At 59.3% G+C, this 17209-nt stretch overlaps 4 protein-coding genes across 4 annotated transcripts in view; 2 read left to right on the forward strand and 2 right to left on the reverse strand.

Annotated features, from left to right (window-relative positions):
* Positions 1-17209, reverse strand: part of LOC126009489 (ly-6/neurotoxin-like protein 1) — a 245391-nt gene that overhangs the window by 92792 nt on the left and 135390 nt on the right. The window lies entirely within an intron of this gene.
* On the forward strand, positions 4264-5210 carry LY6L (lymphocyte antigen 6 family member L). Its single transcript, XM_049772971.1, has 2 exons — positions 4264-4465; positions 4953-5210. Exons 1-2 carry the CDS (start codon positions 4264-4266, stop codon positions 5153-5155), a joined length of 405 nt encoding a protein of 134 aa, XP_049628928.1. The 3' UTR covers positions 5156-5210.
* LY6H (lymphocyte antigen 6 family member H) lies at positions 10080-12191 on the reverse strand. The gene is made up of 6 exons (XM_049772972.1): positions 12159-12191; positions 11692-11880; positions 11472-11595; positions 11156-11425; positions 10792-10911; positions 10080-10540 (listed from the first exon to the last, which is right to left on the reverse strand). Exons 1-6 carry the CDS (start codon positions 12189-12191, stop codon positions 10311-10313), a joined length of 966 nt encoding a protein of 321 aa, XP_049628929.1. The 3' UTR covers positions 10080-10310.
* GPIHBP1 (glycosylphosphatidylinositol anchored high density lipoprotein binding protein 1) lies at positions 12774-17062 on the forward strand. Its single transcript, XM_049772973.1, has 6 exons — positions 12774-12855; positions 15094-15212; positions 15380-15464; positions 15622-15765; positions 16585-16701; positions 16782-17062. Exons 1-6 carry the CDS (start codon positions 12774-12776, stop codon positions 17060-17062), a joined length of 828 nt encoding a protein of 275 aa, XP_049628930.1.

Consider the following 17209-nt stretch of genomic DNA (forward strand, 5'->3'; position numbering starts at 1 on the left):
GGTGCTTAAAAATGGGGTTCCATGGGGCCAGAGAGATAGCATGGAGGTAGAGCCTTTGTCTTGCATGCAGAAGGAAGGTGGTTCGAATCCCAGCATCCCATATGGTCCCCCGAGCCTGCCAGGGGCGATTTCTGAGCACAGAGCCAGGAGGAACCCCTGAGCGATGCTGGATTTGAGCCCCCCAAAAAATGGGGCTCCATGATTCCAGGCAGGACGATGAGGCACACTTTGGGGGGATGCTTTTCCATTGGAGTTCCACGCTGCTGCAGGGGCACCTGCCTGGCCCAGAATGGGGCAAAGTTGGACAGGACCTGGCAGCTGCTGGCTCCAGGCCCAGCTCCGGGCGCTGCTTTGGGGCCTGACCTGTTGCACAACTGCGGGGGTGGGGGGTAGGGGGAGGAGTAGGCGGCAAGATTTAGGTTTCGATTTCCTCAAGCAGGAGGTGGGACCTTGCCAGGAAGTGAGGATGTTTCCGTGAGGGCAGGACTGAGACTGGGCCGGGTCCAGAATTCCAGCTGGAGGCAGGGCCAAGGGTGCCCGCGCCCTCACAGACCATCGCAACCCCTCTCAGCCCCTCTCAGCACCTTTCACCACTTCACAGACTCCTCTTACTCCTCACAGAATCTCTCAGTTCCTCTCAGCTTGAATTCCATCTCAGTCTACCCCCTCATCCTGACCTGCCACCAACCCAACCCTCCCTCAGCCCACCTCCCCTTCAGCCTGGATCTCCCCAACTTTATCTTCCCTAAACCCAAGCCCCCCTCAGCCCCGACCCCTTTCAACCCGACCTTCCCTCGGCCCCACCCCCAGATCTATCTCAGCCCAGACCCCTCAGCCCGGCCCACCCTGGCTAACTTCCTTAGTCTGTATTGCACCTGGTCCCATACCACAGACAACATGCTAGCTTAATTTTTTTAATTTTTTTTATTTTTGTATTTTTTGGTTTTTGGGCCACACCCGGCGGTGCTCAGGGGTTACTCCTGGCTGTCTGCTCAGAAATAGCTCCTGGCAGGCACGGGGGACCCTATGGGACACCATATTCGAACCAACCACCTTTGGTCCTGGATCGGCTGCTTGCAAGGCAAACACCGCTGTGCTATCTCTCCGGGTGCTAGCTTAATTTTGAACCACAAACAATGAGTACCCCACAGGAGGGCTCTGAGAGGAGGCTCCCCTGAGTGGGGGTCTGTAATGTATCTGTGCTGTTAAATCCTTTGTTGGGTATTTGTGAATCCAAGAACAGTCCCCAGAACGAGAAATTACTTCCCATCTCCTTGTCCCCTTTCGGGGGAGACCTTGGTAATATTTATCCGCAGCAAATAATAATCCACACAGACAAGAAGGCTAGGGTGTAAAAGATTGGGCAAAGAGAGAGAGCGAGAGAATCCTCTTGCAGCCTGAAAACAGCTTTCGCAAAAGGACCCCTGTCCCCTGTCCATCAAGCCATTTATTGCCAACTCCACAGCGCCCCCACCTGGAAGGTCTAGGTGGGGCAATATACTACAGGGGTCCCTGAGAGTAGGAGACCTGGAGGGAGGGAACAGTCTGAGACCCCACTGCAGCAGCAGCCTGTGGCCTCAGGGCCATGAGGCTGGGTCCTGCCCTGGGGCCTCAGAGTAGAGAGGTTATTATTATTATTATTTTATTACAATTATTCAGTTTGGGCCTGCCCCCCAGGTCTGCTAGCATCAGTTGAGTTACCTGACCTGGGCAGATGAGAACACTGAGGACTCAGGTAGGCCTCTGTTCGTGCTTATTTTGAGGCTGATTTGGGGGGGGGGGCTCCCAATTGATGCCACCCCTAGGCAATTCTCAAGAGACTGGGCCAGGGATTTAATGGGTCCTACAATCTGGGGATCTCCTGGGGCCTCTGGGGCTGGGTGCTGGGCATGGGATCAAGTTGGTCACATCAGCCCCTTGGTCTGTCTCTCTCTGGGGCTCCCCAGGCCTCCTGCCTCCTGGTTCCATCCGAGGCAGAAACTGAGCAGCATCTGAGACTTTTGGGAGTGGCGAGTTTCTGGTGACAACCCCATCCTCACAGCAGGACAAGGCCAGCCGGGGGCCGCTCAGGACAGACACTGTGCCATCTGCACCTGCAGAGCCTTGTCCCCAGAGGACACTGGTAGGTGGGCTTCTCCCACACTGTTTCCTGCCCTATCCCCAGTGGTGCCTCCTACACTCAAAGGTCTCCGTGCTGGGAAAACAGCACCGGTGTCGGGGCTCCTTGCCCGGCTCCAGGGCCTGATCCTGTCCACATGTCCCTGCACCTCGCTAAGCGACACTGAGCCCCATGGGCCCAGTTGGCTTTGGGCACCTCCATCACATCACTGCCTCCTGGTTCAGCCTCAGCCACCGCAGGATGGATGTGCCCCTACCTCATTCTCCTGTCTGTCCTCTGATGCCTTTTGGGATCCCTAGCCAGCTGTGCTCCTGGCTTTGTGGGTGGGATTTCTTGTGATTGGTGGGGTGGGAATAACACTTTGGGGCCGTCTCTTATTTTTCTCTTTTCCTGCAAGTCTAATGTTTTATTTATTTTGTTTTGGGATCACACCGGGCAGCACCTAGGGGTTACACCTGGCTCTGTGCTCAAAAACAAGAGTTGGCATGCTCAGAGGACGCTATGGGATGCCAGGGATCAAACCTGTGCTGGCTGTAGGCAATGCAAATGTCTGCCCTTTTGTGCTATGGCTCTAGCCCCAAGTCTAAGGTTGTAATGACTGTTCACTGTGACACTGGGGGAAAGCCCAGAACATTCTCTGGTTTTTTTTTTTTGGGGGGGGGGCTGTTGGCATTGAGATTATTTCTGTCTCTTTTTTGGGGGGTGTGTGGGTTGGGACATACCTGCAGATGCTCAGGGGTTACTCCTGGCTCGGTGATCAGGAATCACTCCTGGCAGTGCTCAGGGGATCCTATGGGATGCTGGGGATTGAGCCCCAGTCTGCCGTATACAAGGCAAGCACCTTCTCCGCTGTGCTATGGCTCCAGCCTCTATTTCTGCCCCTTTGAAGAACAAGTTATACTGAGAGAGACCTTGAGTGTACAGATCTGGGTCATTTTGGGGGGCATGAGGGAGGGATGAAATATGGTGGCGCTTGTCTGCAGTCTGGGTCGGGCCTGGAGCAGTGTCCAGGGCTGGGCACACTGGGCACAGTCTATTCCCTCGCTCCCTGGCACCTCAGTCATGCTGCAGCCCTGCCTTCCTCTGCCTGTCTCTGTGCTGGTCTCTGCAGATGCGGCCGCTGCTGCTGCTGCTGCTGCGCCAGGGGGGCTTCACCCTCAGACCTTGGCACTGCCTGCATGCTAGCCCCCCCTGCCCCGTGCCATCTGATTCCAGCGTCCAGCACCGCCCCTAGTGTTGGCTCGGGGAATGGCAGTGGCGCAGGTGTGCGGCACAGGGTGGGCCCGGTGGGTAGGTGGGCAGGTGGGCAGGTGGGCAGGTGGGCTACCTGCTCCTTTCCCTGTTTCCTTCTCTCTCCTTCCCTTCTCTCCCACTTGCCACCACGCCACATTCCCATCATTGGGGCTGCTGCTCTGCCTCCCCCCATATAAATCATGTCCTATGGCCCTGCATCCCCCAGGCCCCGGACCTCTGGGCCCTCCCACCCACAGCGCCCCAGGACCCTTGTTACTCTGAGAGCGGGTCCAGTACAGACCCTCTGTCCCCCAACCTCCTGAAGGCCGACTCCAGTAGCCCCCTGTCTATTATATATGAAAGGTCTGCCTGGAACAACAGGCAGGTCTTTTATATATAACAATACTGTCCAGGAAACCCCCTGTGCCCCAATTTCCCGAAGGCAGATCCAGTACCTGGGACCCCTCTCCCCCACTGCTAGCCCCTGCCAGGGCTGCTGCCGTGGGGCATTCGTCCAGGGACTTCAAGCTCACTTACCTGGAATCATAGGGATCCAAGGAATTAAAGCTCCCCCCTGCCAAGCCCACCCCCCACCTTGTACCCTCAGAGGGCTTCAGACAAAGGCCCTCCCTCCCGTCCTCTTTCCCCTCTTCTCCTCTGTGACCTCACCCATGGGGCCTGCGGAAGGGTCCCCTTCATTCTGGACCCCAAAGTGGCCTTTCGGTTCCTGGGCACCACCTGGAGGGCACCCCAGAGAGCAGGAGTGGGGTGGGAGTGGGGGAGGGCAGCCAGCGGCTCCCAGACCCCACCGAGTGGCAGGGCAGGTAGGCGGGGCAGGGGCGGGCCTGGAGGCCTGGTGTGATCGTGACCGTGACCGGGGCCCTAGGGCACTGGCATGAATAGCTGCAGTCATGAAGCTGATCCCCCTGCTGGGCACCTTGCTGCTGGCCCTCGAGCTGGCCGCAGGCACCACCCGGCCGGACGTGGGGATCCCCCCCGTGAACCTGAGCTGCTACAAGTGCTTCAAGATGCTCTCACCTGACCAGTGTGCGCCAGTCCGCTGCCAGCCCCAGGACTCCGTGTGCATCTCCCTCATTGTCCTAATCTATTCCAGTGAGTTGTGGCCAGCTGTATGGCCTGGGGACACGGTGGGGTGCTGAGCCCTACCGCTGTTCCCTCCATCTCTGGAGGGTGGATTGGAGGATTGGAGGACCCCTCACCCCCACCCATCCTGCTGTGTGGCCACCCACCTGGTCGGAAATGAGCCTTGGTTTCTTTGTTTTTGTTTTGGGGCCACAATCTGCGGTGCTCAGTGCTCAGAAACTCCTCCTAGTAGGCTGGGGATACTGGGGATCGAACCATGGTCAGACACATGCAAGTCAAACGCTGAACTTGCGGTGCTATTGCTCCAGCGCCACCCCATCATTGCTGTGCCACTGGGGCTGGCATCCCTGTGGCAGTGCCTAGCAAAGATGGGTGTGAAGAGAGCACGACAAACTGATTTCGAGCTTGTCTCTGGCCCTTACAGCCTGCAGAAGGTCCCCCCAAGTCCCCAGGTGCTTGCCTGTCCCCAGGGTCAGCCTCCTGCTTCTCCCCACAGAAAAGAAGAAGGAAACCTTGATCAGCAAGGACTGTGCACGCAAGTGTGCCAATACCAACTCCAAGAACCAGTGGGACATGAAGCACTTCACCAGGGCCACCATCTACCGCCAGTGCTGCCTGCAGAGCCTGTGCAATCGGGCCTGGGCGCCACACTCGATCCTGCTGCCCCTGGGCCTCCGCCTCCTCTGGGCCCTGCTGTGAGCACCACCACCCCTAGGTTTGCCCACACTACTCTGCCTCCTTCCTGGTTCCTCCACTGCCTGTGTCTCCACCTCTCTTCTCTGTCCCAGCAGCGCCCTGCCTATCGACAGGGAGCAGAGACAGGCCCCAACCAAGTTCAGAGTGGGGAGAGATGTCAGGGTGCTCCCCGGAACATCAGAGCAGCCATGGGCCCCAACCTAGGTGTGGGCTGCCACCCTCTGCCCTGCTGCCTCAGATCTGTCCCCCTGCTCCTGCTCCACCCTTGTCTGATTCTCCCCACCTCAACCCCACAGCCCCAGGCAGAGATGATAGCTCCAGCATGATTTTCTTCCTCTTAGGATCCAGCTCTCAGGGTCCAGCGTTGGAATAAACTTTCTCCCGACTCCTCTTCGTCACTCTGCTCCAGTGCAGAGCAGCAATGCAAAGGGGTGGGGGCAGGGCTGGCCAGCCTTAGGGTTGTCCCTGACTGAGACTGTGAGGGACCCTGGAAGGGGACAGAGACCATCACCTAGTGTCCAGCCGTGGCCATCACAGCAAACTGCTGCTCAGAGTCAACTGTGCTCACTTACCCTTCCTAGGACCTGGGGACCCGGCTGAACCCCTTCGCATGGGACACTCGGGATGGTCTGCAGGGCAGGGGCCCAGCACTTCCTGGCTCCCCTGAGCCTGAAGCCCAGAACCTGGTTCCCCCTCCACTGCACTCTGGCTCACCCAGAAATTGTCCAGCGCCTTTAATCAAGCCCTTGGACCGGCCACTGTCTACTGCCCTCATGCCCCAGGCCAAGCAGGTCCCCTCATCCGTCACTGTCCAATGAGCCCATGTCCTTCATCACGGCTGAGTGACCCCAGGAAATGCCCCCAAGCACTTCCCAAGTACTTCCCAAGTCTCTTACCTCCCTCTCCATGGGGCTGGGCAGTGGGGGTCCAGGGTACCTGTTTCTCCCCAGTTGGGACCCCAAGACTGCAATGCAAATCTTGGTTGTTTTCAAGAACAGAAAAAAATTTTTTAGAAAGTTGCTCATCCCAGGGGACAGGGAGGGAGGACAGAGTGGAGGGGTCCTGTGGGAGGTAGAAATACGCCCCACTGCATCAGTCGCCTCAGGCCAGCATCAGAAAGCACCACTAAAAGCATTTAAGAAAGCTCCACTGGGAACATACAGAACCAAGGGCACGAAGGGGTATGTGGAGGGAGGACAGTGGGACAGGTATGGCCCAGGGCTGGGGTGGGGAAACCACGACTCACACAAATGCTAGTAGTACCAGCTCTCTGCTTGGTGGTTCTGGGTTTGGTTTTTGGGCCACACCCAATGTGCTCAGCAGTTACTCCTGGCTCAGTGTTCAGAAATTACTGCTGGCAGCTTTGGGGGACCTAGGTGGGCCATGTGCAAAGCAAATGCTGTGCTGTTGTTCAGGTCTCCACCTTTATTTAACTCAGATTGGTTTTCATGTGACACAGTCAAACGAACAGTCAAGGCTTCCCTCTTTTCTCCCAAGCATGCAGGCTCCCCAGCAGGGGGGAAGTGGAAGTGGTATGTCCCTCCTTCATCTGCTCTGGGCATTTTTGAAATATTGCAGATTGTTGGCGTAGGTGGTCTGCGCGAAGGAGAGAGGCAGGAGCCTCAAGAAGGGAATCTGGGAAGGAGGGTACTGAGCGATATAGCTTTGCCTTGCACATGGCCTACCCAGGTGTTGTTTTAATATAATTTAGGTCCTAGTGTTGGTAGAGGGATGGTGAAGCCTTTCTTGGCTCGCCTGTCTCCTGCACCCCCTACATCCTGCTGGGTCTGAAGGTTTGCAGGGTGACGCAGAGAAATTCCCAAAGCAGTCAGATGAAGTCCAGGCGCCATCCAGCTTTATTTCACAGTCCCCACTGCCGTGTTAGGACCGTGTCCTAAATGCCATGCTAAGCCTTTTCCTAGCAGCCACTTCTCTGCTCCTTCTCTGGCTCTCTCTGCCTCTGTCCCCCTTTCAGCTGCTCTCTGAAGGAAAATAAGAAAATTTGTATAGGTAATCTTAGTTGTATTAGATTTAGCCATGCTGTTAGTTTCTGATTTCTAAGTTCACTGTCCTGCTGTTCCCAGGTTCCCAGGCCCCTCTGCCCCTGATAATCCCGGCAGCTAAGCAGTAAAACAGTTCACTGATGCCAGTGAGCTACAGAGTGGCCCAAAAAGATAAGAGACAGCTGTCTGTGCTTGTGAAATATAGGAAATAGTCAAATAGAGACTGATGTTGCTTTTAGCTCTGTCATTGTTTGCTGGCTCAAGGCTATAAAATAGCTTTGAGACTGACGGGCCAGACTTCTCCCAAAGACCCCCATCGTGGTGGGTTAAGACATTCCCAAGGAGAAACAAACAGGCCCCTGGAATGTGAGCTGAGAGAAGAGTGGCGTCAGGGAGGGGTGGGGGGTGGTATCTTTTTCTATTGAATGGTGTGAACTAAAATGTATGGAGACCGTGGAACGTTTGAAATGTAACCTTGATGTAGTTTTGTGTAAGGGACAAATGATGTGATGGAATGATCTGAAGAGTATATAAGTTGCTTGAAAGCTGGGTTCAGGGCCCTCTCCAACCTAAGGAGTTGCTATCAATAAAGTCTGCTTGCTTGAGTCCTTGAATCTCCTGGTATTTCTCCAGCCGCTCGCTTCCTAACACTCTCTAGGCTTCATTACTGACTGACTTCCCTTTGCTGATTCTCCTCGTTGATTCTCCTTGTTGATCCTGTCTGCGGATTATCCGCTCTCTCTCTCACTCTCCTGCTTATCCCCTCTCAACCCCAAGCAAACTCTTCTTCCTGCCCATTCCAGGTGTGGGTGGTTCTGATCATTCAGGTGGGATAAATAAGAAGTTGGGGGAGGAGATACCCAGACCCAGGTTCAATCTATCATGCAGGGGTCCTCAAACTTTTTAAACAGGGGGCCAGTTCACTGTCCTTCAGACTGTTGGAGGGCCAGATTATAGTAAAAACAAAAATTATGAACAAATTTCTATGCACACTGCATATATCTTATTTAGAAGTGAAGAAACAAAATGGGAATAAATACAATATGTGGCCCGCGGGCCGTAGTTTGAAGACCCCATCATCCCCCTGAGCAAATTTCCTTGCCCTTCTGGTCAAAGGCCAGATGTGCCACTCTTCTCTCAGCTCACATTCCCGTGGTCTGTTTGTTTCTCCTTGGGAATGGGAGGGGTCTTGCAGGTAAGATCGAGTTACACAGGAAGAATGGAGGTGACCAGCAGGCCCTGAGGATGCTGAGCCATGCCCTGGCTTTGGCACTCACTGCTACCACTGCTTCTCGAGCACCAGGAAATGTTTCCCTTGTGGACAGGTCTGGGGTCAGAGGGCTAGTGGCCAAGGTGCTGCACACATAGCAGGTCCAAGGCCACATGTGTGGGGGCAGTGACCAGGGTGCCTGTGACAGCACTGATATCCCCAGGACAGAGAGAGGGGCTGGTTTTCTGCAGACACCTACTGCACAGGCATTCACATCTCCACCACACAGGGAACCATCATGTCCACATCACACACCACACATGGGTACTGGCAGGTGCATGTTTAAATGACACATACGTAGCACATATACAGCACACATGTATGCTGCAATGTATAGCACACATGTGCATTCCTACTTTGCATACACAACACATGTGTGTGCCCACATGTATGTCACACCCACATACCTCAGTGCACCCCACACCAATACATACATGTGCACCTTTGCATATATGCACAGCCCACCTATACCTCATGAGACTACACACGTGTACAGCCTCACTCACAAACATTCACATGTGTCCATTGCACATGTACGTAGCACCCCATAAGTAGACAACATTGCTCTGCAGATTGAGGATCAGAAGAAACAGGTAGAGGAGTGGATGCATTATGAATGTGACAATAGAAATGTGTGTGTGTGTGTGTGTGTGTGAGAGAGAGAGAGAGAGAGAGAGAGAGAGAGAGAGAGAGAGAGAGAGAGAGAGAGAGAGAGAGAGAGAGAGAGGAAGGACAGCAGGGAGGACCCAGGAGAGGCTGAAGGGAAATGGAGAGGATCTCAGGAGAGACTGCATTCAGTCACGGGCTCAAAGGCACCTTGGGTCTGACAAACCCCAAACCAAAGGACACTGGGGAGCAGCCCAGGGGTTCCAGGCAGAGGCCTGAATGCAATGTTCCCATGGTTGGTCCCAAGAACTTCCCAGAATATGGAGCCTTCCGGAACCTAGCTTGTGCCGCAGTGTCACAAGCAGCAGTGGCAGCATGGAACACTGAACATTCTGGAGAGGCATCAGTCCCTCAAGGAGGCCCCAGGCCCCATGGACATAGCTAGCCCACTTTGTGAAGCAAATGTCTTACTTTGCATCATTAAACAAGAAGAGCAGAGTGCAGGGGAAGACAACATCTAAAAATGCAATTCAGAGTCTGGAGAGAGAGTACTGAGGAAGGACCCACTGTGCCCCCTCCACCCCCAAAAAAAGGGCCACCCAGCTCAGATCACCACACCACAGCCTGTGAAGGCTTGTTGGTTCTGTTTTGATTTTTAAGTCCTACCCAGCTGTGCTCAGAGGTTACTCCTGGCTCTGCACTCAGGGAGCACTCCTGGTCATGCTCGTCAGGGGATCACAAGGGTGCTCTGGCTTTAGCCCCTCCAGTGAAGGTTTACCAGCGCCTGTAGGAAGCGGCCCCTGAGGCAGAGGCTGCACCCTTCACCCACAGCACGGGAGACAGAGTGCACTGCTGCCGCCGCAGCCACACAGGGCATCTGTCTTAGGCCGGCTCAAGTATCCATCCCGGGCCTGCCCTCACCTTGCCCCTCACCTTGCCAGACGTCCCAAACCTGCGCTGGCCCTGAAGCCACCCGAACTCCCAGGAGGTGCCGCGTCTTCACCCCCTACCCACCATGAACACCATCACCCGGGTTCAGACTCGTCTCAGACTCAAAAGTGGCTTTATTTCTCCTTAGATGGTGCTGGTTGGGGCATGGGAGACGGGTCCCAGCCCTGTCTTCACCATGTCCACGGACCAGCTGGCTGGGGCTCAAGAACTGCGGAGAAACTGGGGCCTGTGTTGGGGAGGAGTCACAAGCCAGGCTGAGGGAGTGGAGGGGGCTGCTCCAGGCTCGGGGATCCAGCCAGAGCCCTGCGGTGTGGTGGTGGTAGTGGGGTCAGGGCATAGCCCAGAGTAGGGTGGGCCCCAGGGCCAGCAGGAGCCATGCGGCGGTGCACCCGGGGGTGTCCCGGGCTCCCCCGTTACAGAGGTCCTTCTCGCAGCAGTCCACGGCCACCTTCAGGACCCCCGAGTTGATGAAGCCCATGAGGTAGTCGGAGAAAAAGTGGCGCCTGACGAAGTCGCAGGACGCCGCGCACATCTTGTTCACAGAGGCGTCCTTTCGGCCTGTGGCCAGAGACAAGGCCAGGGCCAGGGCGTGAGGGTTGGGGGCGAAGGCAAGAGCAAGGGCGAGTGGGGGCCAGCCCGGTAGCCCCAGTTCTCAGTCCCGCTGTCCTATCCGGGGTGCCCAGAGCCAGGCCCGAGGAGTAGGACTCAGCCCGGCCCAGCAGGAGGGCCTGGCGGGGTGGGGTGGGGGGTACCCCGACGTGGTTCGCTCCTGTCCCCGCCCCCCAGGGCCCCCACCGGTGCCCACTCACTGCTGCTGGGGTCCGTGATGTGCACGACGGCGCACACGGTGTCCGAGGGCTGGCAGTGCTTCGGGGTGCAGTGGCTGGAGTTGGTGGTCAGCGTGCAGTCCTGGCACCACAGGCCCTGCGCTGGAGGGGGACACGGGGGCGTGACTAGGCGGGTGGTGGGCAGCCTGCACCCTCGCACCCTGCCCTGCAGCTTCCCACTCGAGCCCTCAGCCCTGCTCTGCCCGCGCACCCTCCCTGCCATGTGCCTGGGCCACGCGTGGGGCGCTCAGCGGGGCCAGCCAGGCTGCGCGCGGGATCCGGACAGCAGCACCGCGGCGGGGGCGTGGGGGGACGGAAGGGGTGTCCCGAGCGAGGAGGGACTCACCGGGCGCCGAGCACATTAGGGCGAGCAGCACCAGGCCGAGGCCCGGCATGGCACCGGCAGCAGCGGGGTGGGCGCGGGGTCCAGGTGCGGCCTGGCACGGAGCGGGAGCGCGCGGGGGGTCAGGCGTGTCCTGGGACCCCCACCGGAGCGCACCAGCCCAGCGCTGGTTGTGTGTGTGGGGGGTCGGTCCGCCTCGGACGCACCTGCGCTCGGGGAAGGACACCCCGTTCCCGGTTCCCGCCGCAACCGGTGCCCCGGCCCGCCCCGCGCCTACCCGCCCCGAGCCCGGCGCTCACCACCCCCGGGGGACGCTCGCATTCCAGGCCCGGATCGCGGACACAGCCAGCCTCGCCCCGGCCTTTCGGGGACGCAGCCGCAGACGAGGACCCCGCGAGGGTGGGGGACCGAGGCGGGGCGCGGGAGAGCCGCGAGGCCCACCCCTACCCGGGCGCGGGCCGTGGGTCCTTTGGGGATCCCTGGGAGCGCCGCGCGCAAAGACGCAGGCGGGGCTGTTGGGGCGCAGGCCTGGCGCCCACTCCCCTCCCTGTCTCCCCTCCAGGCTGCTCTCCACGGTGCCCGCAGCGCACCCCGCCGCTCAGCTCACTCTCCGGGTCCGCTGGTGGGTAGGGGGCGAGTGCCAAGGCCTGGAGCGACAGTGGGGTCCAGCTCCGGCTTCTCTCCCGTTGCCCCCGTGGGGCCTCGCGGTAGGCACAGAGGAGCCTGGGCTAAGACGAGCGCGCGGCTGCAGGCTGCATCAGAGCCCCCAACATTTGGGGGAGCTCTCTCTCTCTTTTTGGGGGTCACATTCGGCAGCACTCAGGGGTTCCTCCTGGCTCTATCCTCAGAAATCGCTCCTGGAAGGCTCGGGGGACCATATGGGATGCCAGGATTCGAACCACTGTCTTACAAGCAAGGCAAACGTTCTACCTCCATGCTATCTCTCCGGCCCCTGGTAAGGTCTCTTCTGTCCAGCGAGCGCCCCATCCAGGACACAGAGGGCTACTCTCCAGCCCGGTGTGAAGGCAGAGAAAGGCATGATTGTCCCTTGACTCTCCTGAAAGCAGAAGTTCGGATTCTAAACCAGTAGGCTGGACCAGAGCGACAGACCATTCTGGAGGGCGCTTGTCTCGCTCAAGGCTGGCTGAACCGGGTGCTATCCCTAGCATTCTACAGGAGTAATCCCTGAGCACAGAGGCAGGAGGGAGCCCTGAGCACACACAAACAGCAGCACCAAACAGGGACCTCAGCCTCAAATGCATCAAACCAGGAGGCGGAGAGAGCGAGGCAGGTAAACTGTTTGCCTTGCACATGACCAATTTGGGTTCTGTCCCCAGTATCTCATATGGACCCCGAATACCGCCAGAAATGATTCCTAAGCACCGAATCAGGAGTAATCCCTGAGCACCGCCCAATGTGGCCCCCAAACAAACAAACAAACAAACAGAAAAGACCCAGGAGACTACGGTCCAGGACATGAAGGGAAGGGAGTAAAGGGAGACCCTCCTGAAGGAAATGCATGTCTCCTCATCTCACAAGCCAGAAGCCACCCCATCCCTAACTTCCTCAAAAGAAACTTTGAGAAAGGGGAAACAGAGTTGAGGAGGGTGGGCATCTGGGCATGGCCCTGGTTTATCGAGCTCCCATAGTTTATAGCCCAGACTGTGCAGCTCCGGGAATTCCTGGCTGCAGCATGGAAAGTGGTGAGTCTTGAGCTGGAAAGTAGAGGAGAAGGCATTGGCCTTGTATGTAGCTGACCCCCCGGCTCCAAGCCAGCAACACAGGGTCTCCACAGCACAGAGCTAGCGATAGCCCCCAGCAACGCCCCAAAGAAACTTGTAAGATGAAAAGGGAAGTCGTGGGGCCAGCGAGGTGGCGCTAGAGGCAAGGTGTCTGCCTTGCAAGCGCTAGCCAAGGAAAGGACCAAGGTTCGATCCCCCGGCGTCCCATATGGTCCCCCCAAGCCAGGGGCAATTTCTGAGCGCTTAGCCAGGAGTAACCCCTGAGCATCAAACGGGTGTGGCCCGAAAAACCAAAAAAAAAAAACAAAAACAAAAAACAGAAAAACCAAAAAAGAAAAAAGAAAAGGGAAGTCGTGAGTTACAGTTCTGTAAAAATGGTTTAAAGTAGATTCAGCTGAACTATTAGAGCTGAGATGGTCTGATCCAAAGATGATGCAGTGGTGGGAGGGGAAAAGGGAAAGAGGCAGGACGGGACGGGTGGGGTGGGGAGAAGAGGGGCAGAAACACACTTTGCAGGCAGGGGTGAGGGAACTCAGGCAGATGTGAACTCAGATGTGTATGAACTCAGGTGTGTGTGAACTCAGCCCAGTCTGTCCCTCTCTCCTAACATCCTCCTGGACCAAGAGCTGGATTCAAGAGCTGGATCAAGAGCAGCCCCATGAGGAGGGATTTGACATCAAGACTGGCCCACAGCAGGGCCCCTGGTGACTCTACCTGGTTGGCCAAGAGCTGACAGTGTGGAAGCTGAGAGCAGCTCTGACATCCCCTAAAGAGAGCCTAGGATCTTGGCACTGAGTGTCAGAGTGAAAACTCTCCTGGCACAGAGCTGTGCCATCTGCCATCCGGGAGGGAGAAGGGGAGAGAGTCTGGTGGAAATGCAGGAGAAAGCTGCACTTTGGGGCTCTGCTTTGTTCAGTTTTCATGAGACTCAAGTCTGCTTGCAGGCAGGATAGAAGGAGGAAGCTCAGACACAGCTCAGACCTGCCAAAAGTGACATTTGTGAATGCTTTGAAAGAGGAGTCAGGAGTGGAGGTGTCAATCACACAGCATAGCTGAGAGGAAGCCTGAGCCCAGCCCAGAAAGGAGCCCCTAGGTCCCCTCAAAGGCCAGTGTGGGGTGGTGGGCAGCAGACGCAGGAAGATGGGTCTGGGGTTCAGGAAGGGGCTGGGGACTCCCTAGGTCCCCTCAAAGGCCAGTGTGGGGCAGTGGGCAACAGACGCAGGAAGATGGGTCTGGGGTTCAGGAAGGGGCTGGGGACTCCCTAGGTCCCCTCAAAGTCCAGTGTGGGGCGGTAGGCAGCAGACGCAGGAAGATGGGTCTGGGGTTCAGGAAGGGGCTGGGGAGCCCACGTGGCCCTGGGGTTGGGAGTGGGTGGGACTGAGGGTATCTATAATAAAGGAAATGGGCTTTGAGGTTCCTGGTGCAGACCAAGCAAGCCATAACACAGCAGGGAGGGTGCTTGCTTTGCACACTAATAACCTGGGTTTGATCCTCAGCATCCCATACGGGCCCGGAGCCCTACGGAGTGATGTCTGAGTGCAGAGGATTCTGCATTCCTGACTGCTTCAGAGTCAGCCCTGAGAACTGCTGGGTGTGGGCCTCCCCCTTCCTGAAAAAAGGAATAGTGTAGAAGTGGGAAGGCAGCATGGAGAGTGAGGGACAGTGAGGGTGAGTGAAGGACAGTGATAGTCAGTGAGGGACAGTGGCTGGGGCAGGAAGTGGCGGAAGTGGCCTGCGGACCAAGGCTGCTGTCACCAGGAACACGATATGACTACTGAGCCAGGACACCTCTGAGCACCATCTTGGGAGTCTGCCCTCAAGTGAGGACAAGCAAGCAAGGGGGGGGGGCACAGGGGAGCGAGGGGACAGCATTGGGCACCGCTGTTGGGTGCTGAGTCTTGCTTTGTGCTCTTGCCTTGGAGTCTGGGGTTAGAGGGTGGAGTTGGAACCAGAAAGGGTGGTGTGGAATGGGGTAGTGGGGGAGTAGAGGAGGAGGAGGAGGAGGAAGAAGTTGTATGGAGGGGAGGAAAGAGGAGGAGGGAGAGGAGGAGAGGAAAGGGGAGACAGAAGAGGGAGGGAAACGGGGAAGGAAGGAGGAAGGGGGGAGAGGGAGGAGGAGGAGGTCATAGATAGTTGGGAGAGGGCAGGCAAAGAGGGAGGAGAGCGAGGGCTTCTGTGCTGAATTAAATGGCCCCACAGAGCAGTTGATAGCCAGCCAAGAGCCCTCCAGCAGGAACCAGGGGCCAGATCTGCAGCCGGCCAGCCCAGTGTCTAGCTGGCTGCAGTCTGAGTGGGATGACCGAGGCGGCCGGGATGTTGTGAGGCTGAGTGAGGCTTCCCCTTCCCTGGGCTGGAGGTCTCAGGAGGAAAGGCCGCTTTGGCTCGCTGCCTGCCGCAGGGCCCCGAGTGAGGCCATTGTTTGAGGCTGGAGCGGGGTGGGCTGCAGGAAGCCCCTTGGCAATGCCCTGTGTCCCACTTCCCACAGTCCCAGCCGTGGGGCCAGAGCTCAGTCCTGAGGATGAAGGCGCTGGAGGCAGCCCTGCTGGTTCTGCTGTTCTGCGGACCCCCGGGTAGCCCCCACCCCCTGGCCAAGCCCCCGCTAGGCCTCTCAGCCCCGCCGGCTCCTGTCCCGAGCACTGGACGGCTGCGGGACCCCGGGGAGACTCCGGGGAAGGCGGGGAGACCAGAGGGCACAAGCGGGCAGTCACCGGGTCCCCTCCCAAGCAGGGCCGACACGAGGGCAGCTGCAGGCCCAGGACGACGAGTACGAGGACGACGTGGACCCGGGCCAGGAGGGCTACGACGACGACGACGACGACGACGACGACGAGGACGAGGGGGCCGGCGTGCCCGGGGACAGCGGGGATGACGGTGAGACCCCAGGCCAGGGGGAGGCGTGTGGGCTGGGGCGCAGCGCAGCCCCGCTCCCCTCCAGCCGGGCCCCATCAGCGCAGGGCACGGGAGGCTTGGGGTCCTGGCGCGGGGTCAGCCCAAGGAGTGGGCAGGGGCACCCGTCTCAGGGCCAGGGGTGGGTGGAGGTTCTGGGTTCCAGCAGGCAGCGCAGACCAGGCGGGGCGGAGCTGGAGAGGACGAGGGGCGTGGCCTGAAGGGAGGGGCGGAGCGGGGCGAGGATGGGCGTGGCCAGGGACCGGACGGGCGGGGCCCGTGCGATGGGATGCGATGGTCGCGGAGAGGCGGGGCCAGGGCCGGGAAGGGGCGGGGCCACGAGGGACGCGGATGAACGGGATGAGGCACGCGTGGCCAGAGACTAGAAGAGGCGGGGCGCGGAGAGGCGGGGTCAGGGCCGGGAGAGGCGTGGCCAGGGGACGCGAGAGGCGGGGTCAGAGCCTGGAGGGCGTGGTCAGGGGCGTGAGAGGCGAGGTCGGGGCCGGTCCCGCTGTCTGCCCGGAGAGCTGGGCGGGCCGGGATCGCCAAGGGGAAGGGGCGGGGCCGGAGAGCTGGCGCAGCGGTAGGGCGTTCGCCCGGCACGCAGAAGGCCGGTGGTTCGAATCCCGGCACCCCCAAAGGTCCCGCATTGGGCCTGCCAGGAGCGACCTCTGAGCGCAGAGCCAGGAGGAAGCCCTGAGCGCTGACCCGGGAGGCCCAGACAGCCAGAAGGGGCCGAGGGGCGTTGGTGGGCGTGACGCCACGGCCGAGCCCGCTGAGCCCCCGCCCGCTCGCCCGCCCCAGGCCTGCTGCGCTGCTACGCGTGCCAGTCGCTGGCCGGCCCGGAGAGGTGCCCGCAGCAGCAGCGCTGCGGCCCCCGACACCGCTTCTGCAAGACGCTGGTCTCGCACGGGGAGACTGGTGAGTGGCCGGCGGGGAGAGGGCAGCGGCGGGGGGCGCCCTGCAGCCCGGCACGGCCTCCCCCGCCGCTCTCGCCGCAGAGTCCGGGCCCCTGACCACCTACTCGGCCTGGTGCTCCGACTCGTGCCGCCCGCTCTCCAAGACGGTGGAGCGCACCCTGATGACGGTCACCTGCTGCGAGGCCCCGCTGTGCAACGTGCCGCCCTGGCAGGGCCCCGGGGCTGGGCCGCGGGACCCCCAGGGCGGCGGGCCGTGGAGCCCCCGGGGGGCGGGCGCGGGGGCCCCCTGGAGCTGCCCCCTCGCCGTGGCCGCCAGCCTGTGGCTCAGCCTCCTGGCCGGCCTCCGGTTCCTGGGGCCCTGAAGCCCCAACTCCCGCTCCTGGCTGGGCTTCCACCCCCGTGTCCCGCCCGGCAGCCGCGGGGAATAAACCGCAGCCTCCTTAAGGCCCCACCAGCCCCCGCAGTCTTCATTTCGTCTCCCCCTGCCCCCCCCGGGACTCCCTCTGCAC

Source organism: Suncus etruscus, chromosome 5 (genome assembly GCF_024139225.1).
Source record: "Suncus etruscus isolate mSunEtr1 chromosome 5, mSunEtr1.pri.cur, whole genome shotgun sequence".
In the NCBI taxonomy this organism is placed as follows: domain Eukaryota; kingdom Metazoa; phylum Chordata; class Mammalia; order Eulipotyphla; family Soricidae; genus Suncus; species Suncus etruscus.